Source organism: Martes martes (assembly GCF_963455335.1).
Source record: "Martes martes genome assembly, chromosome: 2".
Classification (NCBI taxonomy): Eukaryota; Metazoa; Chordata; class Mammalia; order Carnivora; family Mustelidae; genus Martes; species Martes martes.
Genome location: NC_137889.1, coordinates 74,573,056 through 74,588,024, shown reverse-complemented (window position 1 = coordinate 74,588,024; position 14,969 = coordinate 74,573,056). Strand labels below are relative to the sequence as shown.

General features: G+C 37.8%; 1 protein-coding gene across 2 annotated transcripts in view; it reads left to right on the top strand.

The window, feature by feature from the left end:
* KLHL2 (kelch like family member 2) overlaps window positions 1-14,969 on the top strand; it is a 105,008-nt gene that overhangs the window by 42,416 nt on the left and 47,623 nt on the right. For both annotated transcript variants that reach the window (XM_080797552.1, XM_080797551.1), the window contains exon 5: window positions 13,629-13,791. In XM_080797552.1, the coding sequence (XP_080653678.1) occupies window positions 13,629-13,791 (163 nt within the window). The remainder of the gene's footprint in view (window positions 1-13,628; window positions 13,792-14,969) is intronic.

Below are 14,969 nucleotides of genomic sequence, written 5' to 3'. Positions count from 1 at the left end.
GGAGACAGCACTCTGGGGTGATTGCAGTACCAGTTTGTAACATCCTCTTTCATTGGTCTGACAGGCAGTGGTTCAAGAAAAAGTGCTTTTTTTCTTAGCACAGATTTTGGAAGCCTTACTGTTTTTCCATTTTCATGTTCTGTTTCTCTTATGAGATAGAAAGTAAGTTCTTTGTTACTAAAAGAATTTGGCAGATGATATGCTTAAAACATGGGTTAAAACTTTAAAAAAATACATTAAAAAGTGTTGAATCAAACTTTCAGGGTTAGTGGTTGTTTATGGGATAGCAGTGGGAAATCCTATCATTGAAGTGAATTTATCTGACACTCTAATACTCAGAAAACTGTTAAACTAGTATTTTATCAGTTTATCAAAATATGATAATTTTAGTTTATTACTACCCAGAGGTACAAAATGGTGAATTTCTTTTATATTAATAATTACTATAAACTTAAATATTATTTACAGTTGATTTTTGGTGTTAATTGCATTTTATTATATTTTAAGTCTGAACTTGGTAATCCTTATAATTTTAATCAAAAATACTTGACCAGCTAGAATATCTGTTCTCCAGTCATGCCAGTTAAATTATGTTTTACTTTGTATAAGTTAAAAGTATAGGATAAATGAAAACTTATTTAAAATTTAGATGAAAGAAACCACTGGAGGTCAGCTAGTTTGAGAAAAATCTAGAGGGTTTATCATAAAAACATGTTATAAATTTTGGAGGGGCATCAAATTTGAAGTGTTTTAAGTTTTTGTTTACAGAAAATCTTGGTAGTCAGGAAATATTAATAACTAAGGTTAGTTGTGGCTTTACATTATTAAAATATATCATTTCTTTAAAAAAGTTTTTATTTATTTATCCAGAAAGCGAGAGAGAGAGAGAGAGAGAGAGAGAGAGTGTGTGTGTGTGTGTGTGTGTGTGTGTAGGGGGAGGGGCAAAGGGAGAGGGACAGGCACTCTGCTAAGCACAAAGCCTAATGCAGGGCTTGATCTCAGGACCTTGAGATCATGCCTTGAACTGAAACCCAGAGTCAGATGCTTAACTGACTGAGCCACCTAGGCGCTCCTAAAATATGTAATCTTTGAAGATGTCCAATGTTGAGTCATTTTGTGATTGATATTTTAATTAGCTTCATGTGGTATATAAGAGGAATTTATCTTGATGAGCAAAAAAATGACTCCATCCTGATTGTGATCTGGCATCTTATAGCAGTGTCATAATTTGAGCAGGAAAAAGTTAGGTATACATTAAAGTCCTTATTAGGGGATTTTTTCCTTCATGTTTGAGCTATGCCTCATACTGTTTACATTTGGACCTGTGTGCGGCAAAGTACATGTGTGTCAGCTGCCAGTGTTCAGGGTCCAGCTCTCCAGACCATTTTAGGTGGTGGGAGCCTAGAGTTGTTGAATTATCTGTGGTTCAGGCATGTTTGGTTTGAAATAAGCCAAAGGTTTTATAAATCCTAGCATTATTGACCCACAACTTTAAATATTACTACCTTTTGGACTTCAATGTCTTAATTACATTGTCAGGTTAGTAAAATTAACGTGCTTCCCATGATCTAGTTGAAGTGTACATGTGTCTTTCCCCAGGTTATATGATTCATTTTTTGTGAAAATAGAATATAGCTATATTACTGACATTTCTCCAAAAGCTGTTGTTTTAAATTAACTTTACGAATACTAGTATAGAAATTTGGTTATGTAAATACATTTGATATATTTTCATTTATTTTCTTACTTGGGGTTCTATCAGGTAGGGTTTTTATTTTTCATTTTAAATTTGTTTTGTAATTTATAAATGCCTTCCACTGACTTCTGGTGACTTTTAGTATGGTCTTAAAGCACTCAATTTTTTGTCCTCTAGTGGGCTATTATTTACATGTTCAGTTTGCTAAGTTTTTAAAAAAATTTTTATTTATTATTAGCCCCAGGGGTACAGGTCTGTGAATCACTAGGTTTATACACTTCACAGCACTCACCATAGCACATACTCTCCCCAATGTCCATAATAGTTTGCTAAGTTTTAACAAATGTGTACACCCATTAACCCACACCCAAATCAGGATATTGAGCATTTATAACCTCAGGCCTCTTTCTAATAAATCTCTCACCTCTGACTCTAGGCAACCACTGTATGATTTCTGTTATAACGGATTAGTTTTGCCTGTTCCTGAACTTTATATAAATAGAATCAAGCAGAATGTATTCTTTTGATGCTGACTTCTTTGGCATAATAGAGCATTTGTGAGATTTATCTGTGTTGCTGCATGTTCCAGTACTTAGTTCCTTTTTATAGATGCTGAGTATTCTAGTGTATGGATTTATTGCAGTTTAGCATGATGGTGGACATGTATTTAAAGTTTTGGGCTGTTATGAATAGACTTAAGGCACTTTGATAGAGGACATTGAGAAACACATATTCTGTAATTAAGCTGTAGTTGGGGTCAGGGAGAGGCTAATCAGTAAGATGGGTAGTTATTTAATTGCTTATTAAAAGGGATTTGATTTTTTTTTTGCTTGACATGTGCTTTCTTATCATGTATTTTTTCACTTTTTATTCTCCAGCAATAATTTGATCTTATCTTATAATCTCTATTTCATGTCAAGCCTGGGCTTTGACACATGGGGTTGGGCGATGATACATGAAAGGAGAGAATATATAATCATGCAACAGAAAAAGTACTGTTTGTCTAAAGAGTATGAGTACGTGATGTATGTGAGTGTTGGTATGTATGTGTGCATGCATGAATAGATGTCCATGTGTTTTAATTTAGTGTTGTATTATTTGTGAAAACAACAAAAAACAATCTTTAAAAGATATTAGCAGTCTCTTTGGTCTTGAAAAAACTCCACTGGAATAAAATTTGATGATTGGTGGGGGTGGGGAGGCTCCGAATAATATAAATCAGTTTAGAAAGAAGATGAAAAGGGAGCAGGCATAGACAAAAAGGCGAGAGGGAGAGAGTGAGAGAGGAAAGACCAAGAAGGAGGAGAGGAAGAAGAGGGAAGTTGTGTGTGCTAAAGCAATACAGAGCCCTGGGGAGTGAAGTTAACTTATTTTGATAGTTATGTTTAGCAGTTAATTTGGCAGTTACCATCCACAGTTATGAGTATATCCATGCAGCAGCTTTGAAAAGCCAGAAGCATCATTAGTCCCTGTGCTAAGACTCATATCTTACGTTTGTTGATAATCTTGGCCCCTTAAACTTGCTTGCTTTTGTTTCAGTTTTTTATTTTTTTAAATTTAAAAAAATTTTTAAAGATTTTATTTATTTATTTGACAGACAGAGATCACAAGTAGGCAGAGAGGCAGGCAGAGGGAGAGGGGGAAGCAGGCTCCCCGCTGAGCAGAGCGCCTGATGCAGGACTCTGAGATCATGACCTGGGCCAAAGGCAGAGGCTTAACCCACTGAGCCACCCAGGCGCCCCTGTTTCAGTTTTTTTAAAAAAATATTTTTGAGTCCTGCTGACAGTTCTTGTTGGTCCTTGTTTTCTTTGCTAGGCAGTAGATTGATGCTTCAGTCTCACCACCCTAAACTAATGAGTTTAAATTCTGTGTTGAAGGTGGATATGGAGTTAGTGATAGTGTTTATTCTTTATTTATGAAATTCTGAGGTTGTGGAAAGGAAGGACCCTGGAGAATACAGAGAAGATACAGGGGAAAATTTGATCTATAGTAGGAGTAAAATGTATGATCAGGTAGTCAAGAGACTAGTAGTCATGTGTTTTGATTTGAGGTGATTTTAGAGAGGAAGGACTAAAGGAGAAGAAATTAAAATGGATTAATGCCCATAAACGATAGCAGAGATAGAATTTTTAAAGTATTCATTTAGGAAGAAGGAACTGTCTACCTTCCATGTTCCAGTCACTCTGCTAAGTACTGATCTCGTTTAGTTTTTATAACATCCTGGACAGAGAGTTGTTTTTTTACAATGTAGAGAATTGCAGCTCAGGCAGGTTAAGCAATTTTCTTGGGTCACACAGTGAACATGGAGCATGTCCAGCATTCAAGACCAGAGTTCTTGCTCTTGAGCCTGTGGTATGGTTTCCATTCTCCATTCTTTTCATACTAACTCCATTCTGCCCTGAGGCTTTATAGGAACTCAGCGGCAGGTTGGGGATTAAAATCTATAGCTCTTAAGTCCTCCAGGGCCTCCGGACTTTAGACTTTGAGATCTGAAGACCACTTTGAAGGGCATCAGTGCTGTGATGATGGAAATTACACATGCCCCTACTAAATGTAAGCACTACCTGTTAGAATCCAAGCTCTAGGGGGGTGCCTGGGTGGCTCAGTGGGTTAAATCCTCTGCCTTCAGCTCGGGTCATGATCCCAGGGTCCTGGGATCGAGCCCCACATCGGGCTCTCTGCTCAGCGGGGAGCCTGCTTCCTCCTTTCTCTCTGCCTGCCTCTGCCTACTTGTGATCTCTGTCTGTCAAATGAATAAATAAAATCTTAAAAAAAAAAAAAAAAAGAATCCAAGCTCTAGGAATGCTTCACTGCCGTATCCCCAGAGCTTAAACTAGTGATTGGACACTAGGCTGGGTGCTCAATAAATATTAGTTAAGTGACTAATGGGGGGATGCCCATAGGATAGACCTGTTTGATGAATAGGCCCTGTTTGATGGATTGAAGTGGAAGTAGGCAGGATGTCCTAGGAGAACAGGAGGAAGGGAGCCTGGGAACAAGCACTCTGCATTTTCTGGGCTGGGACCTGGGGGCAGGATTTCAGCCTCTGGGAGAACTGGTCCATGCCCATTAGGGAAGGATCCTAGTTAGAGGTGGGTAGGCTGGAGCTGGGTCTAGGAAACAAAGCGTTGAAGTGCCCAAGGTCGCATTAAGCATTGACATGAAGTTGACCAGGTTGAGCTGCTTATAGTTAGAGTTGAGAGATGTTCTCTCTGATGAGAGACAGGATTGGATCCAGATCCAGTGCTTCCAGCTATAGAGCTGACAGATGCGAGGGCAGGGAGCCAAGCTGTTGTTAAAAAGACCGTGCACTGCTTTCTTTACTTAATGTCCATTATATGTTAGAAAAGCTAAATTGTGTGGAAATGTTCAGTTATGTATTTTTTCTGTCTCTGTCAACATTGTTTTACTAACCAAATTCCTTGAGATCAAAAGAATTTGACATCTGTTAAGCTTTTCTGTATAATCATAGGTTAGAGCTAGCTATGTATCATCTCATTTTATAATTTTGTATGTTACTGCGAATATTTTAGAAATACTAGTTTTTTAAAACCACTGTTAGACTTCATTGTTATTGATTATACTGTTTCATCATGTGGGTTTAATATAATTCATCCAATTGTTGGAATATTGCTAAGTCTGTAGTTGTTTTTGTTTTTTTTTTTCCTTACTCTTATAAATAATGCTAAAGTAAAATTCATGGATATAGCCTGTTGTAGTTTTTGAACTCTTTTCTCAGGGTAGATGTTTGGGAGCATACTTCCATCATCAAATGCTTTAAACTTTATATTTTTTGGTAGTTCTTGATGAATATTACCTATTTCTTTTCTAAGAGAGTTGATTAGTTTACAGTGAAGGCGGAAACGCGATAGGGGCCAGGGCTTACTATCCCTTGGCCTGAGTTATGTGGTTGAAAATATCAATAGTCGGGCACCTGAGTGGCTCAGTAGGTTAAGCGTCTGCCTTTGGCTCTCAGGTCATGGTCCCAGTGTCTTGGGATGAGTCCTGAATACGGCTCCCTGCTTAGCAGGGAGCTTTCTTCTCTCTCTACCCTTCCCCCTGCTTATGCTCTCTCTCTGTCTCACTCTCTCTTTCATGAATAAATAAATCTTAAAAAAAAGAATATCAATAGTCATAAAATGCTCTCTCATTATTTTAATTTATATTTATTTAATAGGTAGTGGGATATCAAATGTATTTCCCATTTTTGTATGCAGTGTTTGTTCTTTTTCGAATTGTCCCTGATTATATATTTTACTTTGGGAATATTTGATCAAAAAAGAAAGCAACCTTATGCTTATTGTAAATGATCTGGCACAGAACATCGTCTTATGAGGGAGAAGAGAAATCCTGGCATTCTGTTGTTATGGGATTGAATGTTCAATTCAATCCAAGAAGAAACCTTGAATTAGAGCTAATGTGCTCCTTTTCCATGTGCCAGGAACTGCATTAAACAGTAGACCAACCTTTTTTTTTTTTTTCAATAACTCTATAAGGTAGATGCTATGTTTGTTACACATTTGAGCCACTGTTGAATAAATGAGAGATTTTAGAGAAAACTTAGGTTAAAAAGAATGGAAAAAGCAGCTGTATTTGAAAGGATAGTAGAAGAGGGGTAGTTTTCAGCCTGTGGGAAAGCCACATTGCCCACATATTTCCTCTTTCTGTACTGCTTGTGCCTTTCTGCCTCATTTATTATACCACTGGAAATGACCTCAATTACAGATGTATTCTGCTTAAGAGTCAGCCTCTCTTAAAACTTTAAATATCTCTGGAAGGGATTTGTCCTGGAAGGTGATGCATTATTAGCCGTTCATATAAATTAATAATAAGATGGCTTTCCTTTTGACTCTGCTGGCCATAGCTATCCCAAGGGATGGAGCTTGGGACTGGGGGGTGTTGGGAGGAGGAAGGCGAGGTAAATACATTTAGAGGATGAAACACTTATCAGTCAGAAAAGGATGATCTTTTGGGGGAATCATAGCTGGAGCACAGAGCAGAGGCCAGCTCCTGGTGGTTGAGGTTTAGGGTTTTGAGATGTGGAAGTGTGAATGAGGTGGCAGGATGCTAAGGTCAAATACTTCCTATTTCAAAACTCTGCACCCAGCAAGGCCTACGTCCCAGAAAGAGGAAGGAAACTTTCTTTCTCCTTCTTTTCTGCGCCAATGTCCTATAAGATCGTAGCAGTCAAGTGGTAATATTATATTCACTAATACTGTGATTTATTACTATTTTTAATACTGTTTTATGACTAAATGATTATCAAGAAGCCAGTTGAAAAAATAAACTTGTGAAACATGACTTACTTATAATTTGGAGACTAAATGCAGATTTTAGAAGATGTATGTAGTACTGAAAGTTGTGGGTTATATTTCAAAATGAGTTTTTTTTCTTTTTTTTGTCCAACAGCATATAGCTTAAGTTTGGGAATAATTTCTTCCCTCTCCTCATGCCCTTTGAACAGCTATATCTCTGTTTTCAGGTCATTCCTGGTACACAAGGCCCTTGCTCTTTATTTTATTTTTAAAATATTTATTTGTTTGTTGAGTGAGAGAGTGAGAGAGAGAGCATGTGTGCATGAGAGTGGGGGAAGAGAGCAGCAGGAGAGGGAGAGCGAATCTCAGGCAGACTTGCTGTTGAGTACAGAGCCTGATGTGGGGCTCAATTCCGTGACCCTGAGATCATGACCTAGACTGAAGTCAAGAGTCAGATGCTTAACTGATTGAGCCATCCAGGTGCCTTCCTTGCTCCTTGAACAAACAGGTGCTTCTGATAGGAATATAAAATGGCTGGGAAATTAATAAAAACTTTCTTTTTAGCAGTACAGTCACTGTAAAGTTAATAGTGACTGCGTTGTTTCATGTTTGCATGTTTTCATAGACATCTAGAAATCTTGTGTATGGAATAGTCAGACCCCTTGGTAGTCTTTTCTAATAAATGCACTGCTAATGACTCAGGATTTAAAAGACTTACTACAGAAATTACTCTCCCCTATGGATTAAATGCCCAAGCTGAAAATAAATTGCAAATCCTAATAGCCAAGCAGAAGGAGTGTACTTGTCTAAGCGAAACATTTTATGTGTAATTTGGCTTGTCAAACAAAGTGAAGTAGGATGAAAGCATCTTACTTAAAATGTGCAGCTGGTGTAAGAGTGTCACACGGGTGCTAATTGTTTGTCTCGGGTGTCTTCCATGTCTAGTGTTCCTCTTGTCTTCTCTAATCAGTGGTAGCTTTTCCCCTTCTTCTTTGTTCAGTGCAGAAAATGTCTCCACATTTGTAAAATGTTTAGGCTTCTATTTTCTCGGTATTTTGGAAATCAGTACATCTAGGTGAAAATAAATTTCTCCTATTTACCAAAATGATTGATTTAAAGTTGTTTATTTAATGAGCTGGTCATGTTCTTATTTATTTATTTATTTATTTGACAGAGAAATCACAAGTAGGCAGAGAGGCAGGCAGAGAGTGATGGAGCAGCAGGCTCCCTGCTGAGCAGAGAGCCCAATACAGGGCTCGATCCCAGGACCCTGGGATCATGACCTGAGCTGAAGGGAGAGGCTTAACACACTGAGCCACCCAGGCACCTATGGTCATGTTCTTTTACTTCACATTTTTCCCAGCACTTAAAGATAATGTTTTTCACGTGAACAAGAAGAAGAATATGTAGAGCCTATGTAACATTCTACAGAACACTAGTTTGATGATCATAGGCCTTTGAGACTCATGGTACTCAGAGGACAGGCCAAACTGAAGCCGTGCCTGGCGAATGGTGGGTGATAATCACGGAATAAATAGCTGCCTTTACCATTGCTGCCTTGGCTAGAATTCTAGAGATCCAGAAGTGCATTCTTTTACTTGGTTTTCACCAGGACCATCTGAGGAGGCTTATGAAATGTGTCTCAGAACTATCTGCTTGGGAATAAAGAGGGGAAGCATTTACCTATCATCTTTCTTTGGACCGTTCTCCATAGGTCAGGGCTGGCCCCACAATCATTGTTCCCCCTGTGCTTCCAGATGGCACAGCTGTGAGTCCCCAGTGTGTTCCCTGGCTGAGACAGAGTGGGGGTGAGGCATTGTTAAATTATATTTTCACAGAGGTGATCAAAGTCTACTTAGACCTGGTTGCTGCAGTGGTGGCTTGAGCAAGAGGTAGAGCTGAGGAGTTTTGCAGCAGGACACAAATGTCCCATATAGACACATTCTAGAAATAGAATTTGTATTTCTGGGTCAAAGGACATCCAAAATTGTATCTCTTTTAAAATACAAATACCCAGGAGAGTACATTCAGGTTGATTCATTTATTATGCATCTAGATATTCTTCTAGTACCTGAGGCTACAATAAGGGTAAGAGATGTGACCCCACAGGCCCAGAGCATGTATTCTTCTACAGGGAGAGAGACAGTAAACGTGGGAGCAGATAACATAAAGTCATTTCTGACAATAGTAAGTGTTACAAAGCAGATGAAGCCTGTGTGATGCTGTTAGTAGTGACCTGAAAGGGACTGAGAGATCATGGTGAGAACACCAGGGTCTGAGTGGGGAAGCTCAGGGTTGATAGAATAGAACTAAAGGGGAATGAGGAAAAGGCTGCTGGAAGAGGAGGGAGGGTTGGACCCCAAGACATGACGCCAGCTGTATATTTTATCTTAGGCCTTAACATAATTGAGAGAGATATTTCAATTTTTGGAGTGTGGCCCTCCCTCAGTATATATACTGTATGGGAATTAATCACTTTTTGATTCCTAGACTGTATCATTAACATTTGTATTATATAACAAACATAATTCCTTTTTCCTTGATGTTTTGGAATATACTTTAGATCGTAGAGTGCCTTAGGGTTATTTTCATTAATCTCAGTGTTAATGTGGAAAATGGAGCAAATGGAAAATTTCCATTAGGTCATAATGCTATGTGGCTAGAGGTTTATTGTGTCACTATAATTCCACTTCATATAAGAAGCAGGACTGTTCAACTGCACCTTTGCTCTAGGGAGCTCAGAAAAATTAGTTTTTAAGGCATCTTCCTCAGGCCTCTTAATTACAATGCCCAAGATATTTTTGTGACCTAAATAGCAAATTAAGAAACCACCTCTTTACATTGATAGGTGTTTCCCACATTTGTTGCTAATAGTAGAGTTTATCCACTCTATAGAAAATATGCCATGGGATTGTAATAGCCCCAGATTAAAGCACAGTCTTCCTTTTCAGTGATAGGCAAAAGCCATAAGAATCAGAATGAGATCACATATTGAAGGATTAGAATAGTGAATTTAATCTCTCAAATCAGAGGTTTCTGAAGTTTCGTAATTTGTGTGTCACCTTCTTGATTTTGCTATATTCTATACTGCTGGCACCATTAAATATTTAATGTTTTCCTCTATGTTGACTCAATTCTTAAATAAATTTACTTAAAAAGAGTTTATATTATTGAAATAAATAGAGGGTAACTTTAAAAACCTACTCCTAACTAGTGACATAAGAATGTTTATCTGGGTGCCATCTAAAAGCATTATATTCACTCTGGTTAATGCTCCTCTCATAGCAGACTCTACCTGTGCCATACAAGGTGTGTGATCTTGGGCCAGTTACCCAACTTCTCCAAGCCTCTCTATTCACTTGTGTATAATGGGGATAGTGAGATATTATGGCCTGCCAAGTGCTTAGCACAGTGCCTGATGTAGTAATTGCTCATTAAGTGGAAGCATTTATAAGACTGTATTCTTGGGGGCCTGGGTGGCTCAGTGGGTTAAAGCCTCTGCCTTCGGCTCAGGTCATGATCCCAGGGTCCTGGGATCGAGCCCCGCATTGGGCTCTCTGCTCAGCGGGGAGCCTGCTTCCCCATCTCTCTCTGTCTGCCTTTCTGCCCACTTGTGATCTCTGTCAAATAAATAAATAAAATCTTAAAAAAAAAAAAAGAACATATTGTTGAGGTGATTGTTGTCTTTATTACTCTTGTGGAAAAGAGAAGTGCCGGAAATTTAGAAATTGGACAAACACTTCCATTCTGCACCTTAGAGAGGGCTCAAGGTAGTGGAAAAAATCGCAGACCAAAGAGTTGGCAAATTTGATTATATTCTTAGCTTTCCACTGACCAACTGTACCACTTGGTCCAGGCTTTGGGCCTCTTCTAAGATTGGGTTTCTTTATCAAACAAATTAGAAGGTTTGATTTGATTTGATCCCAAGGCATCCAGCTCATAGGCTGCCAGCTGTTTAAGTGGTTCTGATTGTGGGTTATGGTTCATCTGAAATTAGGAGCACTTTTTATTTTGTTTCATTTTTTGCTGGCTCTCTAATAGACAAAGTAATCCAGAAAGTTGGTGTGCCCCAGGCTGCTTTCCTGTTTTCATCATGAGTAACTAATTCATGGTCACCATGGGTCGTGTTAGTAAGCCTAAACCAATTATTCATTGTTTTTGATGCTGTATGTAATTAATAATTAATGAGCTGTTGAAATTTAGTCCTGGTAAAATTATATCATAAAACTGAGGCATTTTTAAAGGATTTGCTGACAGAAAGATACTATGCATAAACTTATTTTATATATTTGACTAACACTTAAGGTATATTTAATAGTATTGTTTGCCAAGCATAAGGACCACTTGACTCATCATTGCCATGAATTAAAAATTATATGTGAATTTCTAGCTACATGGCCTACAGTTGAAATAACTTTTCTGTCCCTGGTGTGCATATTCCACAGTTTTATGAATCTCATTCTCCTGATAAGGTTGATCTAGGCTTGGTAGTGATGAAGTTGAAGGTAAGGAAGCAAAATAAAAATTTTAAAAGACTGCTGTAGCTACTTTTTTAGATGGATGTGTATATAAGCGAGAGCATCTATGTGTATGTTACTTAGTATGAATCAATTACTGATTTTTTTCACTTAAGAATGTATCTTAGAAACTGTCCCATCATATAGCTTCCTCATTGTTTTGAATGACTGCAGAGCATTCCATTGAGTGGAAGGGATATGTGTTTAATCCGTCTCCTTGTAATGGACAGTTAGGCTTTTTCCTAACTTCTGCTGTTACCCTCAGTAGTGCTGTAATGAATGTCTTTTGTGTGTGAGATTTTGTGCATTTGTTAGTATATCTGTGGGTCAAATTGCTGGGTCGGAGGTTATGTGCATTTGTAATTTTGATTAAAATGGGCCAATTGACTTTCAAGAACGTTGAGCCAGTATACACTCCCACCAACAGTGCATGAGTGAGTCCGTTTCTGCTCAACCGCTTTTCCATGCCATGGCTCCTGTCTTTCTATATTACCACTAGTTTGAATGCTGCTTTCTCACACTATATTGCCTCTGGGAAAATGTTGATTAGATGGGTGATTGTTAGTATTTGTACAAATTTCACAGGGATTAAATCTTACACTGAAGACCACTTTCTTAACTGTATGTGTTTGCTGAATTAAGTGGCAGCACTGTTAAGCATCTTGGAATGTACTTTACGTTGCTTCAGAGCACAATTATGCCAGGGTAGAAAAACCTCCAATATGCAAATTATCAACAACTAAAGGTTTCCATGGAGATCATTTTCATAACGTAATGAAACACACTATTCATATTGTATGAAAGATTTGGCTATAAACGGCGTTATTTGCATTTCGTTTTTCTTAAATTCGGAAGGAAAAGGCCGCTAGATACTGTTTCTATATTTTTAGAGAAAACTAATATTAGTTGGTGAAGTTGCACTGAAAACACATGAAATTATTCTCTCCATCCTTCATTCTGGCTATTTGATTGTGTACATGTGGGTTAACTACACATGCAGCCTCTAGATTGGAAGGTAGAACTTCTGTGGTTCCTTTAAACAAATAGATTAGTTTGTCTTACAGAACGACATGAACACCTTTCTTTTCCACATTAAGGATTATTACATAGAGAAAACTACTATCCCAAACTACTGTTTCTTTTCTCATTTTCTCCTCGGGCTACAGCTTGGCATATATGAGAGTCAATTCCTGAAGGAACTTAGGTTTTATTTATTTTTTATGCTAATGTGATCTTTTCTAAAATTGACCATTGTTCTAATAGTTGAGGTTTATTTTTTTCTTTTGGTTTTTATAAAAGAGCAGCAGATGTTCAGGAACTTTTTTTAATGAAGTTTTCCTCTTTAATTTGACTTTTAAATGTGGTACTTAACATAGCTTCATACCAATTCACTTAACAAGAAAAAAATGTTTCCATTATTGACCTATTTGTAAAGCAGTTGTGGTGTTAGATATAGTTTATAGTGAAGATACTGGTTAAATCTCATAGAAAAACTCATAATATAAAATCTCTTGGAGTTATTCAAATACAAATACAAATTAAAAAGTTAATATTAGACAATTACCTTTTGTGTTTTCCTTTTTAGTACATATATTACATTTTAGAGAAACCATCTGATTATACTGAGACTATTGAATTTAAAATTGTTCTTTCCCCTAAGGAAAGCAGTTTGTTGTGTTATTCAGACAGTGGAAGAGCAAAATGAGGCTTTGTTGTGGTGTGTATTACTTTGGGTTCATGCCTTCCCCACAGATCACTGAAGGTCATGATGCTTGAATTGAAGGGGGAAAAAAAACATTTTTACTGAACCATAGCACCCCCTAGCATCCTAATAGTTTTTGTTTTGAAAATTCAAAGGTACATTTTGTTTATGCTTATAAAAAAGAATCATTAATCTAATACCTAATATCTCTTATATCTTTATGACCAGGAAGGGATCTTTGAAAGATTCTCTAGAAATTATGGAGAATGTGGGTCGTCGCCCTTTTTGCAAATAATTGTTCCATTACTTTCCGCAGAGTGTTCCGTGTGTCCATGGAGTATTCGGGTCTGAATGCAGATCATAAGTTTTGGCTGCATGTGTTGTGATCTGTATAGGAGTGGTAAATAGTAAGTGTTCCTCGGTCCACCTGCCTAACCGGACTGACTTACATGTTGCAGGTACTTCTCCCAGCAGCTGGTCTGTTACAGTTACAGGATGTGAAGAAGACCTGCTGTGAATTTTTGGAGTCTCAGCTTCACCCTGTCAACTGCTTAGGAATTCGAGCTTTTGCTGATATGCATGCATGCACAGACCTCCTGAACAAAGCCAACACCTATGCAGGCAAGTGGAATAGACCTCGGCTGAGTTTGAGATGGAGGAATCTGGAGCTCTTGAGTTCTGATATGAATCTGTAGTGATTTCTGGAAAGTTGTGTCATGTTTCTGGATCTGGACTTTATAGAAATACACTTAAAATCTTATAATGTATCGCTGCATAATTGGAGCATGTTTATAAAATTCTGAATTTAAAAAAAAAAAACCTCTATAAATTGGTATTGGGCCTAAAGAATAGAATAGCTAGTTTTATGCAAGTATTAAATCCCTGTCTTTTTTGAGAAAATATTTGCACATGAAATTAAGTCATTTAATCTCTGTGGCTTTGTACACCCTTTTCTTAAACCCAAGGGAACAATTTTCTGGCTTAAAAATTTTCAAGGTGTTGAAGTCTAGTTGCCTTTGGGCAGAGTGGAAAAATAGATCTGAAATATAGGCATCTTTCTCCTTAGACACTAGTTCCCAGAATCTCCTGCTGGCACCCTCCTTCTGTGGCAGAGGCAGCCCATTGCTGTTGTCAAGGAAGCCATCACTTTGGTTACTATATAGCACCCTCTGATCCTGATCCTCATCTTTCCAGTTTAGGGGGAGAGTTTCTTGTTATTGTTTTGGATATAGCTAAAGTACACAAAAGTAACTTATAATTTACTTTGCTCTGAATGTATAAGCATGTAAAAAATACATATTAAAGGTGATTGTTAGGAAGTTTCTAATTTTTTTAAACATCTTTGGGAAGGTAAGCCTGGTGGAAGTTATAACCCACCATCTCTGTCCTATAGTTGTAAGATCCAGTAAGAACCGTTACTATAGAACCTTCCATGACCACTGCCCCTTAATATGCTTTAGAATCCCAACTTCCTCCAGCCTTCAAATGCAAGAGCCACTTGTCTAAACTCTGCTCCACAGTGCTTACTCATCAGGACACTGTAGCGCACTGACCTGGATAAGGAGGGGTGTGTGTGTGTGTGTGTGTTTACATGTGTATGCACCAAGCACTGAAGAGAAGTATGCTATGATCCCTATTGTATTTATCAAAGAAATAATGGTAAGTGGTTAGCTGGAGGAAAAACCTGCAATGCTGCAGTGAAACATAATATGACCAGTAAATTTGAATTTTATAGATTTCTTTGGGGTGGCCTGATTGGCCTGAATACCCTTTATAAGATTCTTTCAGTGGGAAAAAAC